The 13,796-nt window shown below is 40.2% G+C and overlaps 1 protein-coding gene across 3 annotated transcripts in view; it reads right to left on the bottom strand.

The window, feature by feature from the left end:
• LOC119647177 overlaps window positions 1-13,796 on the bottom strand; it is a 252,131-nt gene that overhangs the window by 15,002 nt on the left and 223,333 nt on the right. For 2 of the 3 annotated variants that reach the window (XR_005248808.1, XM_038047985.1), the window contains exons 5-11: window positions 13,012-13,364; window positions 12,309-12,959; window positions 11,772-12,212; window positions 10,913-11,356; window positions 3,744-4,159; window positions 330-477; window positions 38-257 (exon numbers count right to left, since the gene is read on the bottom strand). Coding sequence is in view for 2 of the 3 variants with exons in the window: in XM_038047985.1 (XP_037903913.1) it covers window positions 38-257; window positions 330-477; window positions 3,744-4,159; window positions 10,913-11,356; window positions 11,772-12,212; window positions 12,309-12,959; window positions 13,012-13,364 (2,673 nt within the window). In the remaining variant the exon portion in view is untranslated. The remainder of the gene's footprint in view (window positions 1-37; window positions 258-329; window positions 478-3,743; window positions 4,160-10,912; window positions 11,357-11,771; window positions 12,213-12,308; window positions 12,960-13,011; window positions 13,365-13,796) is intronic. The other variant, XM_038047986.1, reaches the window with a different exon arrangement.

Raw genomic sequence — 13,796 nt, forward strand, 5'->3', positions numbered from 1 at the left:
AAACAAACAGAGAGAGACCGAAAATGTTGAGTAGTACTTCACAAATTTTTGAACATCAACTTTGTAATATCCAGGTACATCGCTCAGTATACCATTGAAGGAGTCGGATATGGTTGCTGCAAGATTTTTGAAGTCGACCGTATTTTCTTCAGGTGCGTCAAAAGATTCCGCCAGATTTGTAAGCTTGACGCCCACATTGTAAGCAATTCGGTCTGGCGCAGGAGTTGTTGGGCCTCCAACAATCGACGTTAATTCGGCTGTAAAGCGTATTTGAATATGTATCAATGTACATGATATGTCATGCCTGTAACAGTTATATCCGTCCTTACCTAAGCCACATGACTTAATGCACACGCGCGATGTTGTTACAACTGGAATTTGGTCATGTTTTCGAATTTTCTTATTTACGGGGTTGAAGTCACCGCCCTTGACAGGGAAGAAAACGTACAGGCAATGGTCATCGGTGAAAGACAAGTCCTGAAAGAAAAAATATGTTAACTGATGATAAAAACTGTAAAATTGAATAATACATACACTTATGTATGCATATAAATCTGGAATTGATTGTCTGTTTAATGTATAAAGATTTTTGTTTGAAATAAAACTTAGAACAGGCACGCCCTGCATAAGGTGACGCTACTATTACAAAACGCTACGGATCTAGACAGAGGAGTCAAAAAGCACCTTTCTTAATCTAGGGTCTTTGGCGAATTGTGCCCATTACATAGCTTGCAGCTAGGAGTAACTGGCTGCATTCGAATGGAGCCTCACTGATATCTGGTCGCTTCAGTGAGTGAGCCTGACCTTACCATGCTACGGGGGGCTATGGTACGGCGGGCCTCCTAACAGCCATACCCGTGGAATTCAAATGAGTACAAAAAATAAAGACGCGAAAAAGACATACATAATAAATAACCGGGACCCCGTACCGCACACAAACTGGTCCATCAGGTGAAGGCAACATTGAGAGCCAGTTGACTACACCTATCAAAGGAGAAGTTGGGAGGTCAAGCAGTGGAGCCAAGGTCAACATTGGTCTACTGCATAAACCGCAACCAACAAAGGTCCCCGCCCAAAAGGTAGATTACGTCTGAGGCTAGGATATTAGACGTCAGGAACGAGGAAGGCCTCAGTGACGCACGTGCTAAATGGTATCTCTGAAAGAAGGTCTAAAGCCAGAAGAGACCTAAGTCTTCAGTATTAGAGCCAAAAAAGCTGGGAGCAGCGGAAATCAGTCCGCAAAAGGGAAATGTTCCAAAGCCTCTCGAGTTCTCTACAGAAATCGCGGAAACTATAGAGACTGAAAAGGCAAGACCAAGCAGAAGAGTCGACCTACTGATCACAGAAGAGAGGAAACTGAACGAACTTGATCTAGGCCTTCTAGAGTTCAACAGGTGAGTACCTTCTGGAATTCATCCTCAGTAACAAGTTAAAAATACATAACGTAGATAACACAACAACATACGTGATCAGCATCAGGCAAGTTGTACTAGATATAATGCTAGGAAACACTCTGATAAGTGGCTTGGTCAAGAATTGGAGGGTGTCGGATGAGCCTTCTATGTCGAATCACAGAATAGTCAGATTCGGAAGTAGTTTGAATACTAAGGAATCTCAGGACTCCTACACAAGACACCTGAGTGATAAAATGGCTCGTCTACAGGTGAGCGGAGATATCAAGAGCAAAATAGAGCTAGAAGCAGTAATGGAAAGCCTCAACAAAGTCGTTGATCCATCTGAGGTCTGCTGTCCGGCTAAGACAGTTAAGTCATCAACATACCCTGGTGGAACATGAACTTAGCCAGATTGAGAATGGATGTGCTAAAACTCTTCAACCGGGCGAAACAAACCGGGGATTGGCAGATGTACAGAAGAGCATGACGTTTAGCAATGCGATTAGGGAAGCAAAACGAAACAGCTTCAGGGTATTCTGTGAAGGGTTTAGAATAAACCGGAATAAACAAAATAGAAGATATTGACTTGTCGTTGGCTATAGCTGTCTCTCTGCCTGAATAAGCAAGATGAAATATTTACTGAGAATGGGAGGACAGGGTACATCTGCTTCTCAAAATTCATTTTCCATTGTCCCATCCCACGGCAGAAGGCGATAACTTTTTGCCTGACACCTTAATAACGAACAAAAGGAGAATTGAAAACTATCGAAAGGGGTAGGGCCGGAAGCTGGAGTAAGATGGGTGGCCTTTAAATCACTGAAATTACCCGGTAGAAGGCAACATCCCAGCACTACTTCACCGAGGCCTTAAATTATTATCTCTCCTAAGATTGGTGAGGAGTAGCATAGACTGGGGATATATACTAAGGGCATGGAGACGGGCAAGAGCAGTCTTTATTCCAAAAGCGGGAAAAAGGATCCTTTTCACCTGACCTGACCTGTGGACAACTATAATATATTAGAACTAGCGTTCTAATGCGTAATTCCCTACATCCATGTCAGAACGTTTACCGAGCAGGACGTTCAACTGAATCTGTATCAGCTGATGGATGTAGTACGGAATACCATAGAAACAAGGGAAATAGCACTGTGCTCGTTTCATCACAAGATGAGGTATTATCACCATTAGAGTGGAGTGTGCTAGTTGACGAACTCCTAGGAGAGCGCATAAATACTGCAATACAGGTACAGGGTTAAGCTGGTGATATTGTTTTAATCTATGGGGGAAAATATGAGGACACCTTATGTGACAGAATCCAAAGCGGACTGCGAATCATTAGTAACTGGTGTAGGAAGACGAGATTGCGCATCAATCCAGCCAAGGCCAATATAGTACCTTTCAGGAAATACAAGAAGGATCACCTGAGAGCCATTAGAATATATGACATGGAGATGAAACGAGTTACAGAGGTCAAATATGTCGGAATCAAACTAGACCAAAAACTACTCTGGAAAGGAAGTCGGAAAGCCATAAGGGCTCTGACGACTTGCGAGTCCGTAGGTAAAAATGGGGATGTACACCAAAAATGGTGCACTGGATATACACTTCAATGGATATACACTTCAATAATAACAATAACAGCCAGGGAGTTTCACAAACTTGAAGACTGGCTTATATATATATATGTGTATCAGTGGGGCAATGAAAACTTGCCCAACGGCATTCCTAGAGGTCTTTCTTGGATTAGCTCCTCTCCATCTGCACATTCAAATGCAGGTAAGGAGAGCGATAAGAATGACCGGAAGTATTAGTGAGGCGGGGATGTGCCTAATCGAAGAAAAATTGATATACTTTCTAATCGGCATCTCGAATTACTGATACCAAAGGATGTTATCCTTTGATAACAAGGTTTCACTTCGGTAAGAAGTTGGAAACACGTTGAAGCAACAAGGCAAACTGGGAGATCGTGGCATTGAAATATGGCTTAAACCAGCAATTAACTACCTGGAACAAAGAGAAATATCACCGGAGAGAAGATAAAAACTAACTATTTGAAAACTCTAAACTTTTGTCCCTTAATTGGGTTATTTTGACTCAGCACAATCTCGAACAAAGACTCGATGTGACACCTATCAATCAGTTCGTCAATTGAAGAAGAAAGTATGATAAATTGATAAATATAAGACTATGCTAGAAAGTGTTAACTTGAATGACAACATTATGATTACATGCATACATGTGTTTTATCAAAGAAATACTTTGGAAGAATACATATGGCAAGGTTCAACAAGAAAGTTTCTTTTACTTTAGTTCTAGATCAAACTAAATTGAATATGAAAAAGTTCTTACCTGATCATCATTACTTCTTCTTTTCCTTGTGAATTCCAATATTGTTACGCCTTTTTCAATATGTCCTGAAGTATTATAGATATCTTGTCGACCATCCAACTTCGAACCCGAATAACCGTTAATCCAGGTATCCATCAGAAACGGTCGTCCCGTTCTTTGGTCAACCCATCCGATGATGGCATCAGTTTGCGACATTTTTTCGTTTTCACTGAATCCAACTCCAGTCCATGTCTGCGTATTTTTAGTTTCGATATACCACCTCATCTCATCGCCACGCCCCACGGTTTGCCAATGGGCATAGTATTCGCAATTGTGTTCCTCCACTGAGCAACCGTGTGGGTGTCTCCAATGTCCCATACAATCGTTGTCAAGTAAGTTTCCGGAAGCTGCGTCTTCATGTGCTTTTTCCTCTTTTGCTGAAAAGAGAAGCAGACAATAATATGATAGAGGGTGGAAACTTGTAAAGTCGCAACCACCAGATCCCGATCTTCTGGTATGAACTGATTATTTGGTTGTGATCTTTTAGTTTGGATTTAGATGGATTGCCCACTTCGGGATGCGAAAGATGATCTGAACATTGAACATAACATTGGCAATTCATTTCCAAGAACATAATAGGGTCGAAGAGAAGAACACTGTCACCACGCCACCAATCTTTGGGCTCTCTGTACTTGGAGGCATAAATGCTTTCCCAGAGAATGAAAATTAGTTTTATTTGAGGGCAATTCTTTGCATGCCTGCAGGGAGCGTAGCACAGTCTACATCACTCACCACTGTTCGGAAATACAATTTGGGATTTTCAGGAGGGCAAACAATTTCTCCTCATCCTCGATGATAATATGTGAAAAATTCTTAAATAAACTATTCAAATTATGGCGATTACTGAAGTTCCCAATGTATCACGGTACGGAAGTAATTGTTCTCAGTAGCTGTGACTGCTTTCTTTGAAGAACTTCGTTGTTGAATATGCAAGCAGAGCCCCTAAGTTGTGCACCATAAGTCCAGATTAGCTTTATCGCTGCTTTAAGCTTCAGCTGCCGTTTTTTAAGGTTTTGTGTGAAACAAAACCTTATCAGAATCGAGTCGGTGTCTGTCTGTCTGTCTGTCACACCCGATTTATTCGGAAACGGGTAGACCGATTATCATGAAAATTGGTGAGAGTATGTAATCTGGTGTTCCCTTTACATGCAGTAAGTGGCGTCATTATGTGTTAAGTTTAAGGGGGGCTCCCCATACATGTGAATGGAGGGTGCAATTTCTTTTCACAGAATGTAGACATGTGGGGTATCAAATGAAAGGTCTCAATTAGTACTTCTCGAAACTGGTTCAATATTTGATATTGGGTGAAATATAGGGGAGTGAGGACTCAAAATATTACCCCCAGAAAGTGTAACAGGTCTCGTTCTCAGAACCTATCCACCCGAAAAACAGTGGAGCATCTCTACGAAATCTAGGCCTCAAAATACATCCGGTTCCGATATCTGCACAAATAAAGTTAATGTGTATTTCCAAATTTTAGAAATTTACCCAGCAACCCCCCCCCCCCCTTATGTTTATCCCAGAAGTACAAAATTTGGCATTTGTGTAATGAAGAGCATTGTACACAATTTGGTAAAATTTGAATAAAATCCAATTATTATTAACAAAGTTCTTGGGGATGAAACTTTGCCTTTTTTGTGAATTTCGTGCATTCTACAACCTGTATAACATCATCATCACATATCAATTCATCAATATCAGGACGAAATGAATTCTTATGAATGGGGTTTCAAAGAATTATTTTGTTTTAGTTTTTTAGTCATTTGTATATGAATATCAATTACTCCAACCATACATATGTGTATATAGATATATAGTACAGTATATGCGTACTAATGAAGTTTGCGGGTGCTGTCTAATTCAGATAGATATATTTGTACATTAAACCAGCCGTATTTAATATCCGCATTATATATGCACATGTGTATGCTTTTGTGCCCAAAGTAAATCGACTTGTTTTCTTATAAACTGATCGATTATTTTCCAACACTTAGGGAGGATTTCAGATTGGATATCGATACTTCGGTGCGTTACGTTAGCAGTAGCTGCGCCGTACAACTCAGGTGCCGTACTCCTTAACTGCGGTAGATAATTTAGGTAATCCTTGCATCTATCAGTATGAATGCTGAGCTGCACTCAGTATAAACTGGAACCGTTGTCAGTAACAGCGGGACTCTGGTTGTGGTCTACAAATCAATCTGCATCCAAAGAGGCCCGTGGGATTATGCCTACACGGCAGATACTTACGTTAAACCCTTGGGACTGATATTTAGACCAGTCAGTCTGGTTTGTCGGTAGTTGTTAAGGTAGTGGGTAGGGATTCACTGGAAACTTGAGAATGTTACGAGAATCCGCGAATGATCGAGCTTAGATCAAAGCAGAGTTGTGCAGATTGATAGATTCTTCTCATATTTTCCGTTATGTAAAAGTCTATAAGGTCAACTATTCTGCAACGATTAGTTGGCTAGTAAGTTAGATGGCCGCTTGATAACACGCGTGACAGCGACAGCTTGGAGGCCTGGAGGGTTTTGTCATTAGATGAGATTAGTCTCGTGGCCCAGTACGTGTATTTGGCATTGAAGCTTCCAGCTGCAATAAATCTTCTTCTAAGCATGTTGAAAAACTTACAAACTGATCTACAAAGGGTTGAATCTCGGAGGTCAGTATATAATCGAAATTGTGGTAAGATCACCCTATTCTACTACATATATACGAGAACGAACCGGTGTGATGAACAGATATATTTTTTTTTCGTTTAATTTTTACATGTAGTTTCCAGGAAGAACGGTGCTCATATATAGTCATACCAGTTCCTCAAAATGCGCATTTGAAGCATTAATAGCTTTCTCGTTGTCTCCAAATCTTTTACCTCCAAGACTTTTTTTTTGGTTAAGGAGCAAACGATAGTCGCTAGGGACTAAATCCAGTGCATGTGCTGGATGGGAGAACAATTCGGTTCCCATACATGCAAATGTGGGTGTATTTTTTTTTTCACCAAATATAGTCATATGGGGTATCAAATGAAAGCTGTTGGTTAGTAGTTTCCGAAGCTGGTATTAGTTTGGACAGTTGTTGGAAAGTTGGGAAGTGCCGGGGGTTGAAAGTTATCATTTCTTTAACGGACACAGTCTCAGAAACTACCCAACCGAAAAATCAGGAGGCTGTCACTATAGGGTCTGAAATACTCTCCATACCTATATCTGTTCAAACAAAGTTAATAATAGTATATTATTATAATTTTTAGTAATTTGCTGTAAGTTCATTCTGGCACCACAAGCAACAATGTAGGGTATAATATAGAGCATTATCCTACCAAGTTTGACGAAAATTGCACTATTACTAACAAAGTTATAATAGGTCAAAGTTGTCGCTTCCTGAATGTGGATATTCTCACATAATATATGCATGAATCCATTTCTTCTTTGATTTGAAATGGTGTTATGCTTTTCAAATCGAAGTATTTGATGATAGCATGTTTCTCCATTTTCTCCACTAGCGGGCTAAACCTGGCGAATATGGCACATTAGGTAGAAATTCAGACTTTAATTCATTCATTTTGGCCATTGCAATAACGGATTTGTGGCAACATTTTCTTCTTCCAAATGCGGCCGTTTTTGCTTGATTTTTTCCGCTCAAACGTTGAAATAATTTCATATAATACTTGGCGTTGGTAGTTTTTCGTTTCTCAAGATAGTCAATGAAAATTATATCGCGCGCATCCCAAAAATCAACGGCATGACCTTGTCTGCAGATGAAACGGATTTTGCCTCCTTTGGAGCCGGTTCTCTCTTTTGAATCCATTGTTTTGATTGTTTTTGTCTCGGGTGTGAAATAGTGCACCTATGTTTCACTCATGATTATGAAACGGCGGAAAAATTCTACTTTGTTCCTGTGAAACTCCGCTGAACCCTCAATCAACATACCTTCTCGAAACTGATTTCGCTCGAGTGTGAGGAAATGCAGCATCCCTCATGCAAACCACACCATTCGCCTTAAAAAACACCAAAATTCACAAAAAAAAAGTTTAACAAGGCACCAAAAATTTAGTTTTTAATATTTTTTAATAATGCTAGTTTGCGGACTGTAGTTAAGTCTGCACGTTAAAATGCCGTTTACTATTTTTCTTTAAGATGATCATAGCGCCATCTAGCATGGCAGCAGAAAAACAACTTTTTTTGGAGATGGGTGTATAAATTGCTCTGTATTTCAATAACGAACTATGCTATCGGGCTGGAAAAAATATTACCCATGCTCAAGATATTAATAAATATTTGGTGAAACATTCGTATTTATATCAGTTCTTCACAAAAAAGCGAAAAAAAGGGCTTAAAGGGGTGGTCGTCATCCCATGTGAAGGCCATTTTTTTGGCTTTTTTTAGAAATTTGTTGTGACAAACTGGATAAAGATACAAATACGAATTTTTCACCATAGATTTATTAATATCTTGAGCGTGCATAGTAATTGCACCCCGATCGTATAGTTGGTTTTGGAAATACAGGGCAATTTATACACCCATCTCCAAAAAATTGTGTTTTTCTGCTGCGACGCTAGATGGCGCTATGATCATCTTAAAGAAAAAAAGTAAACGGAATTTTAACGTCAAGACTTAACTACAGTCCACAAACTAGGATTATTAAAAAATATTAAAAACTAAATTTTTGGTGCCGTGTTAAACTTTTTTTTTGCGAATTTTGGTGCTTTTTCACGGCTTCTTCAATGAATAAAAAAAAACTACGAAACGAATCGCAATTATCCTAGTTTGCGGACCGTAGATATATGTTCTGAATAAGCCCTGAAAATTTCAGAGAATTTCGTTGGACAGATTTTGGGCTATGGTGGCAGCCGATTTTCAACATGCACTTTCGAGAAAAACGCATTTAAAAAGTAGAATGCGATTTTTAGCCATAAAACCTTAACTGACCATTTATATGCTATACCTAATCCATAAACCTTAGGTTTCTTGAAGAAACACAAGCACAACTTTGGCTGCAATTTTTGTCCTTTTAGCGAAGTCATTCGAACGTCATTCGGATCGATAAATACGAGCTTTATTACGGCGATCGAAATAAATCTGGCAAGTGACTTATCACGTGTTTAACACTATAATTTCCGAACGACTTCGAATACCAAAAAATCACTTTGCCCATATATTCTACACTATATCTAGATACAATTGGTGCTATTGCTTCCACGGATCAGACACACGGGGTGAAGCTTGATATGGAATTCTGACGTAGGCCAGAACGCAACATCGGAATGTCTGGAGTTTCTTATTAATGCGGGCCTATGTCGGATACCGGTTGTTGCGCCGTTGATGATGATGATACGTATCGTATACGTTGGAAAAATACTTGATCCTTTGATGTTATCCTTGAATCAACTTTATTTTTCATATGAATAGAATTGCTGTTCAGATGGATCATGCGTCATTGATCGAAGTTGGTGGAACTCTGAAGGAGTGATGCCTGGTGAATATAGCGTAAGACTTCCAATTTCAGTATTTTCAAATATGTTTTGACTGGTATCGCAACATGCCATGCGGCCAAGCGTTGTCATGTTGAAGAAAAACTTTGTCACGTCTTTGTTGGTATTCGTTTCGTTTCATCGTTATTCAATCGAAACTTGCTTCAGTTTTATCAATTGCAGTTGATACTGATCTCTGGTGGTAGACTCGTTACCTCGCAGCAGCGCATAGTACACCTCACCCAGTCGATCCTACCAAATGCAGAGCATTTTGTTAGAAGTATCAGAGGTTAATGATAGCATTGGGTTGCAGTTTTCTTCATGTTATTAAGGTATAATAACATTTCCCCAAATGTTGCATTTTTGATTAAGTAAAACACTTAGAAAATCTCACCTTACTTAAGAGAGAAAGAGACAATCAGGCGAAATGCGACAGAAATTGGCTAGAGCTTTGATAGGTCGATGATTTTGTGGACCTTAGGGCAATAACGGAATGCACTAAACCAAAAAAGGACTCTTATTTGCCAACAAAAACCATTTTACTTTATTGTTCTTCTTTAGCTTATTTTCCGTTCGATAGCGTACTCGGTTCGTCTAGATCAGGTTCACCACTTTTCTCAGTCGCAGGGCCTGATCCGTGCGGTGTCGAGAGGTTGTTAAATCAATATCTATTATATCAACCTATCTCTGTTTCAAACCCGACATTCAGTTTCAAAATATATAATAATCGCGCTATAAGGAAATCAACCATTAGAAAAACAACGAGCATACCTAACAATTACCGCAAATTTAAGCTTAGAGTGAGCTTATAAGAGATCTCAGTCAAATTTAGGAGCTTGTATTTAACCTTTTATTCTATTATTATTCGAAATAGATTTTTGACATATTTTTCGTATGTTGCAAAGTTCAATACACAATTTCAAGAAATTACTCTTATTATAAATTACTCTTATTATAACTCCGAGATATTAGAAATAATACTGATTTCCGTATGTAACTGTTTTCTTTCTGCACGAAAATCTTTCCTTTCACCGTGACTGCCAACTAACTATTATTTTTCCTATCTGACGTTTTTCGTCACCTACTCTGTTCTTCACTCTTGTAACGAGTTCTGAACTGAGTAGAGCGCCGGTGACGTCATCTGTCCGCTGGTATTCGCGACATTCGAAATAAATTTCAAATGCCGTGAATCCTGCCGCGCCACAAGCTTCTTTAGCTTCGGTACTTAGTGCCCACAAAAATCAATGATGATTCTATACGCTCGTAGCAGTCGAACGTCTCACTCCAATGCCATCGGAAACAACCCTCTTTAATTTAAACTTGATGACAGGACCAAGTCCACTAGCTTCAGTTACTGCTTAAAGCAATGTAGATGGCGACACTTCTGAGCTTCATTTGCGGATCCAATGATCAAGACGATTGAGCGCCAGCGTCTCGATCTCGCTACCCCCAAATACCCGTCTTCATGGATGTTTGTGTTCGTTTTTGTTCTGTCTAGCTGTTGTAAGCTTATTATTTAGTGTGTTGATAATGGACCTGAAATGTTGTCTCCCTGGAAATTGAGATTGCTCGAATGTCCTGTACTCCACAAAGAAATGAACAGGAGGTATACAAACTAACAACACAACCCGAATAATAAATGTAAGAGTAAAAATATAATACTTACCAAGGAAGTTAATTTGCGTTATACCCCGTTGCATCTTATGTCCATGATATTTCAGCTCGTCCGGCTGGTAGAATTCCAATATGGTTGCTTTCTCCTTCTCTAATCCTGACAGAGGGACGTGTACATATTTACCTGGTTCTTGCCCTTTAGCCCAAATAACATGAGTGAGATCGTCGATAATACTGTGATCCGTTGGCTCATCCGCTTGTAGCTTCCTCCTGAATATTATAGTCGTGACCCCGTTTTCTTCGAAGCCAGCAGCAGCTGTGAGATGCGATTTGCCACCCCAGAATTCGTCCACTCTTGGAGTAGAACGATCTCGTGTGTAAAAATCACCTATTCGGCTAGTTTTACCTCGGGCGCTTCCAATAATTATGTCTGTACAATCCATTGCATTGAAGTCGTGTCTTGGCGTATAGGGATTTAAGTTCTTTGGTTGGGTACCTTAAAGCACACGATTCATAAAAATAGTAGTCTTTCATTTCTTTATGAACTTCAAGCCTGCTCCAGAAAGTGTAATTATTTTTTGGTTAGAAGAATGAATTAGGATAGTAACTTCTTCTCAAGGAGTAGTGTGTAGTTTTTAATAGACAATAACTACTTGCAAACCCATGAGGAACAATTGAAAATTGGGAGCCAATACACTAAGAGAGGGATTAGTCTAGTTAAAAGTTAGAGTATTCCCAACACACTATTGTAGATTAAATGCTGGGAAACTAAATTCATTTTTTCCACACATTTCCGCATCGAAGTATACGTACTTCCGAAAACTTTTTTTTGGAATTTTCAACAGTAACACAGAATCCACTTCTTTCTGGAACATTCCTCTACACTCTGAAAAACTGTTAGTTCTTTTTACCTGTAGGTTTAGTAATTTGTCTAGATGCAGACTCGTTTTTACTTTTCGGTTCGGGCTCGGATGATGGTTCTGGTTCTGATTTTGGTTCAGGTTCAGGTGAAGGTTCTGACTGTGCAGAAGGTTCAGGCTGTGATTTGGGTTCGGGTTCTGAGGATGGTTCAGGTTCGGAGGAGGGCTCAGGTTCCGAAGAGGGTTCAGGTTCGGAAGTGGGTTCAGGCTCGGAAGAGGGCTCAGGTTCGGAAGAGGGTTCTGGTTCTGATTTGGGCTCAGGTTCTGATTTAGGTTCGGATTCGGATTGAGGTTCTGGCTCAGATTTTGGTTCCGGTTCGGAAGTTGGTTTGGGTTCGGTGGAAGGTTCGGATTTGGAAAAAGGCTCCGGTTCGGAGGAAGGTTCGGGCTCTGCGGATGGTTCTTTACTTGACGGTTCTGGTGTGGGGATACCTAGAATAGAAGTATAAATAGTGCGCAAGTGCGTGAAAGTTGGTTATAGCGTGCGTTATGTGATGAGTTCCTAGGATGATATTATCGAAAACATACTTGTAGTCGGTGTGTCACGTCGCCTTCGACCTGCTACGGCACTAACGCGATACGAAACGCTGGTTGCTACCGTAATTTCGGGGGATTTCGTTGCTTGAAACTCTGATGCCACACGTTTAGATTTGAGCGAAGGTTGAAGAGACTTGCCAGCCGCTTCAGGAGAAGGCTCTCCTGTTGTGAAGCGCTCGGCCTTTGGCTCCGAAGCTGGCTCCGGTTCTGTTGTAGGTACAGGTTCAGAACTTGGTTCTGGCTCTGGTTCCGATTTTGGTTCTGGCTCTGATTTCGGCTCTGCTTCCGATTTTGGTTCAGGTTCTGAGGTTGGTTCGGGCTCTGAACTTGGCTCTGGCTCTGATTTCGGTTCAGGTTCAGATTTAGGTTCCGGCTCGGACTTTGGTTCTGGCTTTGGTAGTGGTTCGGGTGATGAAGCGTCTGATTTCTGCAGTGAGTCTTGTATTACTGGGAAATTTTTACATGTTGCTGTAAGATTTCTCGGGCGCCATCCAAGGCCCACCCATGAAGTTCCATTGACGATCATTGCCATTTCAATTTCCTTTGATTCTTCAAGAATTCGCCAGTAGATAGTATAGTCTGGCGAAAGCTCCCGTTTAGAGTAGATGGAAAAGTCGAATTTCATGGATTTATATGGGGTTCCTAAAAATTGAAACTTGACAATTTAGAAAAAAAAAGAAATAAGATAATTTACTCTTATTGCATCCAGGACCAAAGAATCCAAAGTTACAGAAGCACTGTTTCCTTGGTAAAGCTGTTCCCTTGAGATCTATGCATTGTCCTTGAATTCCACAATCCTGGTTCACAGTACATTCGTCATGATATTGACATCTACTGCCATAGTAGTTCTTGTTGCATTTGCATCGAGAGAAATGTTTCCCATTTCCGGAGCAGGTTTCTCGGAATGCTTTTCTTTCTTTGATATCGATATCCGAGCATGACCAAAATCGGTATCCATTGGACCATTCATCTGCTTGACGGAGAAGTCGTAGTGTGCAATTAAGGCAGGTGAAATCATTGGGAATTTGTACTCCATAGGATTGAGCTCTGTAGTCAAGAAAAGGGAGAAAAAATATTATTTTTACAGGAACCGCCTCTTAGCAGTACAGATATAAATTAGAAATAGTTTCGAACAAATTTTTATTAGCCAGAGAATTAATTTTTTCCAGCTAAATTTAAAATGTTCATAGATGTATTCACAACCGATAATATCATCATCAACGGCGTGACAACCGGTATCCGGTTTTGGCTTGCCTTAATGAGGAACTGCAGACACCTCGGTTTTGCGCCGAGGCCCACCAATTCGATGTCCCTAAAAGCTGTCTGACGTCCTGACTTCCGCCATGGCTCTATCTCAGGCATGGTCTGCCTCGTCTTCTTTTTCTACCATAGATATTGTCCTTATAGACTTTCTGGTCTGGATCATCCTCATCCATACGGAATCAGAATCTTCCATCCTGAAGGGGGACTAAAAATCCT

Source organism: Hermetia illucens, chromosome 1 (assembly GCF_905115235.1).
Source record: "Hermetia illucens chromosome 1, iHerIll2.2.curated.20191125, whole genome shotgun sequence".
In the NCBI taxonomy this organism is placed as follows: Eukaryota; Metazoa; Arthropoda; class Insecta; order Diptera; family Stratiomyidae; genus Hermetia; species Hermetia illucens.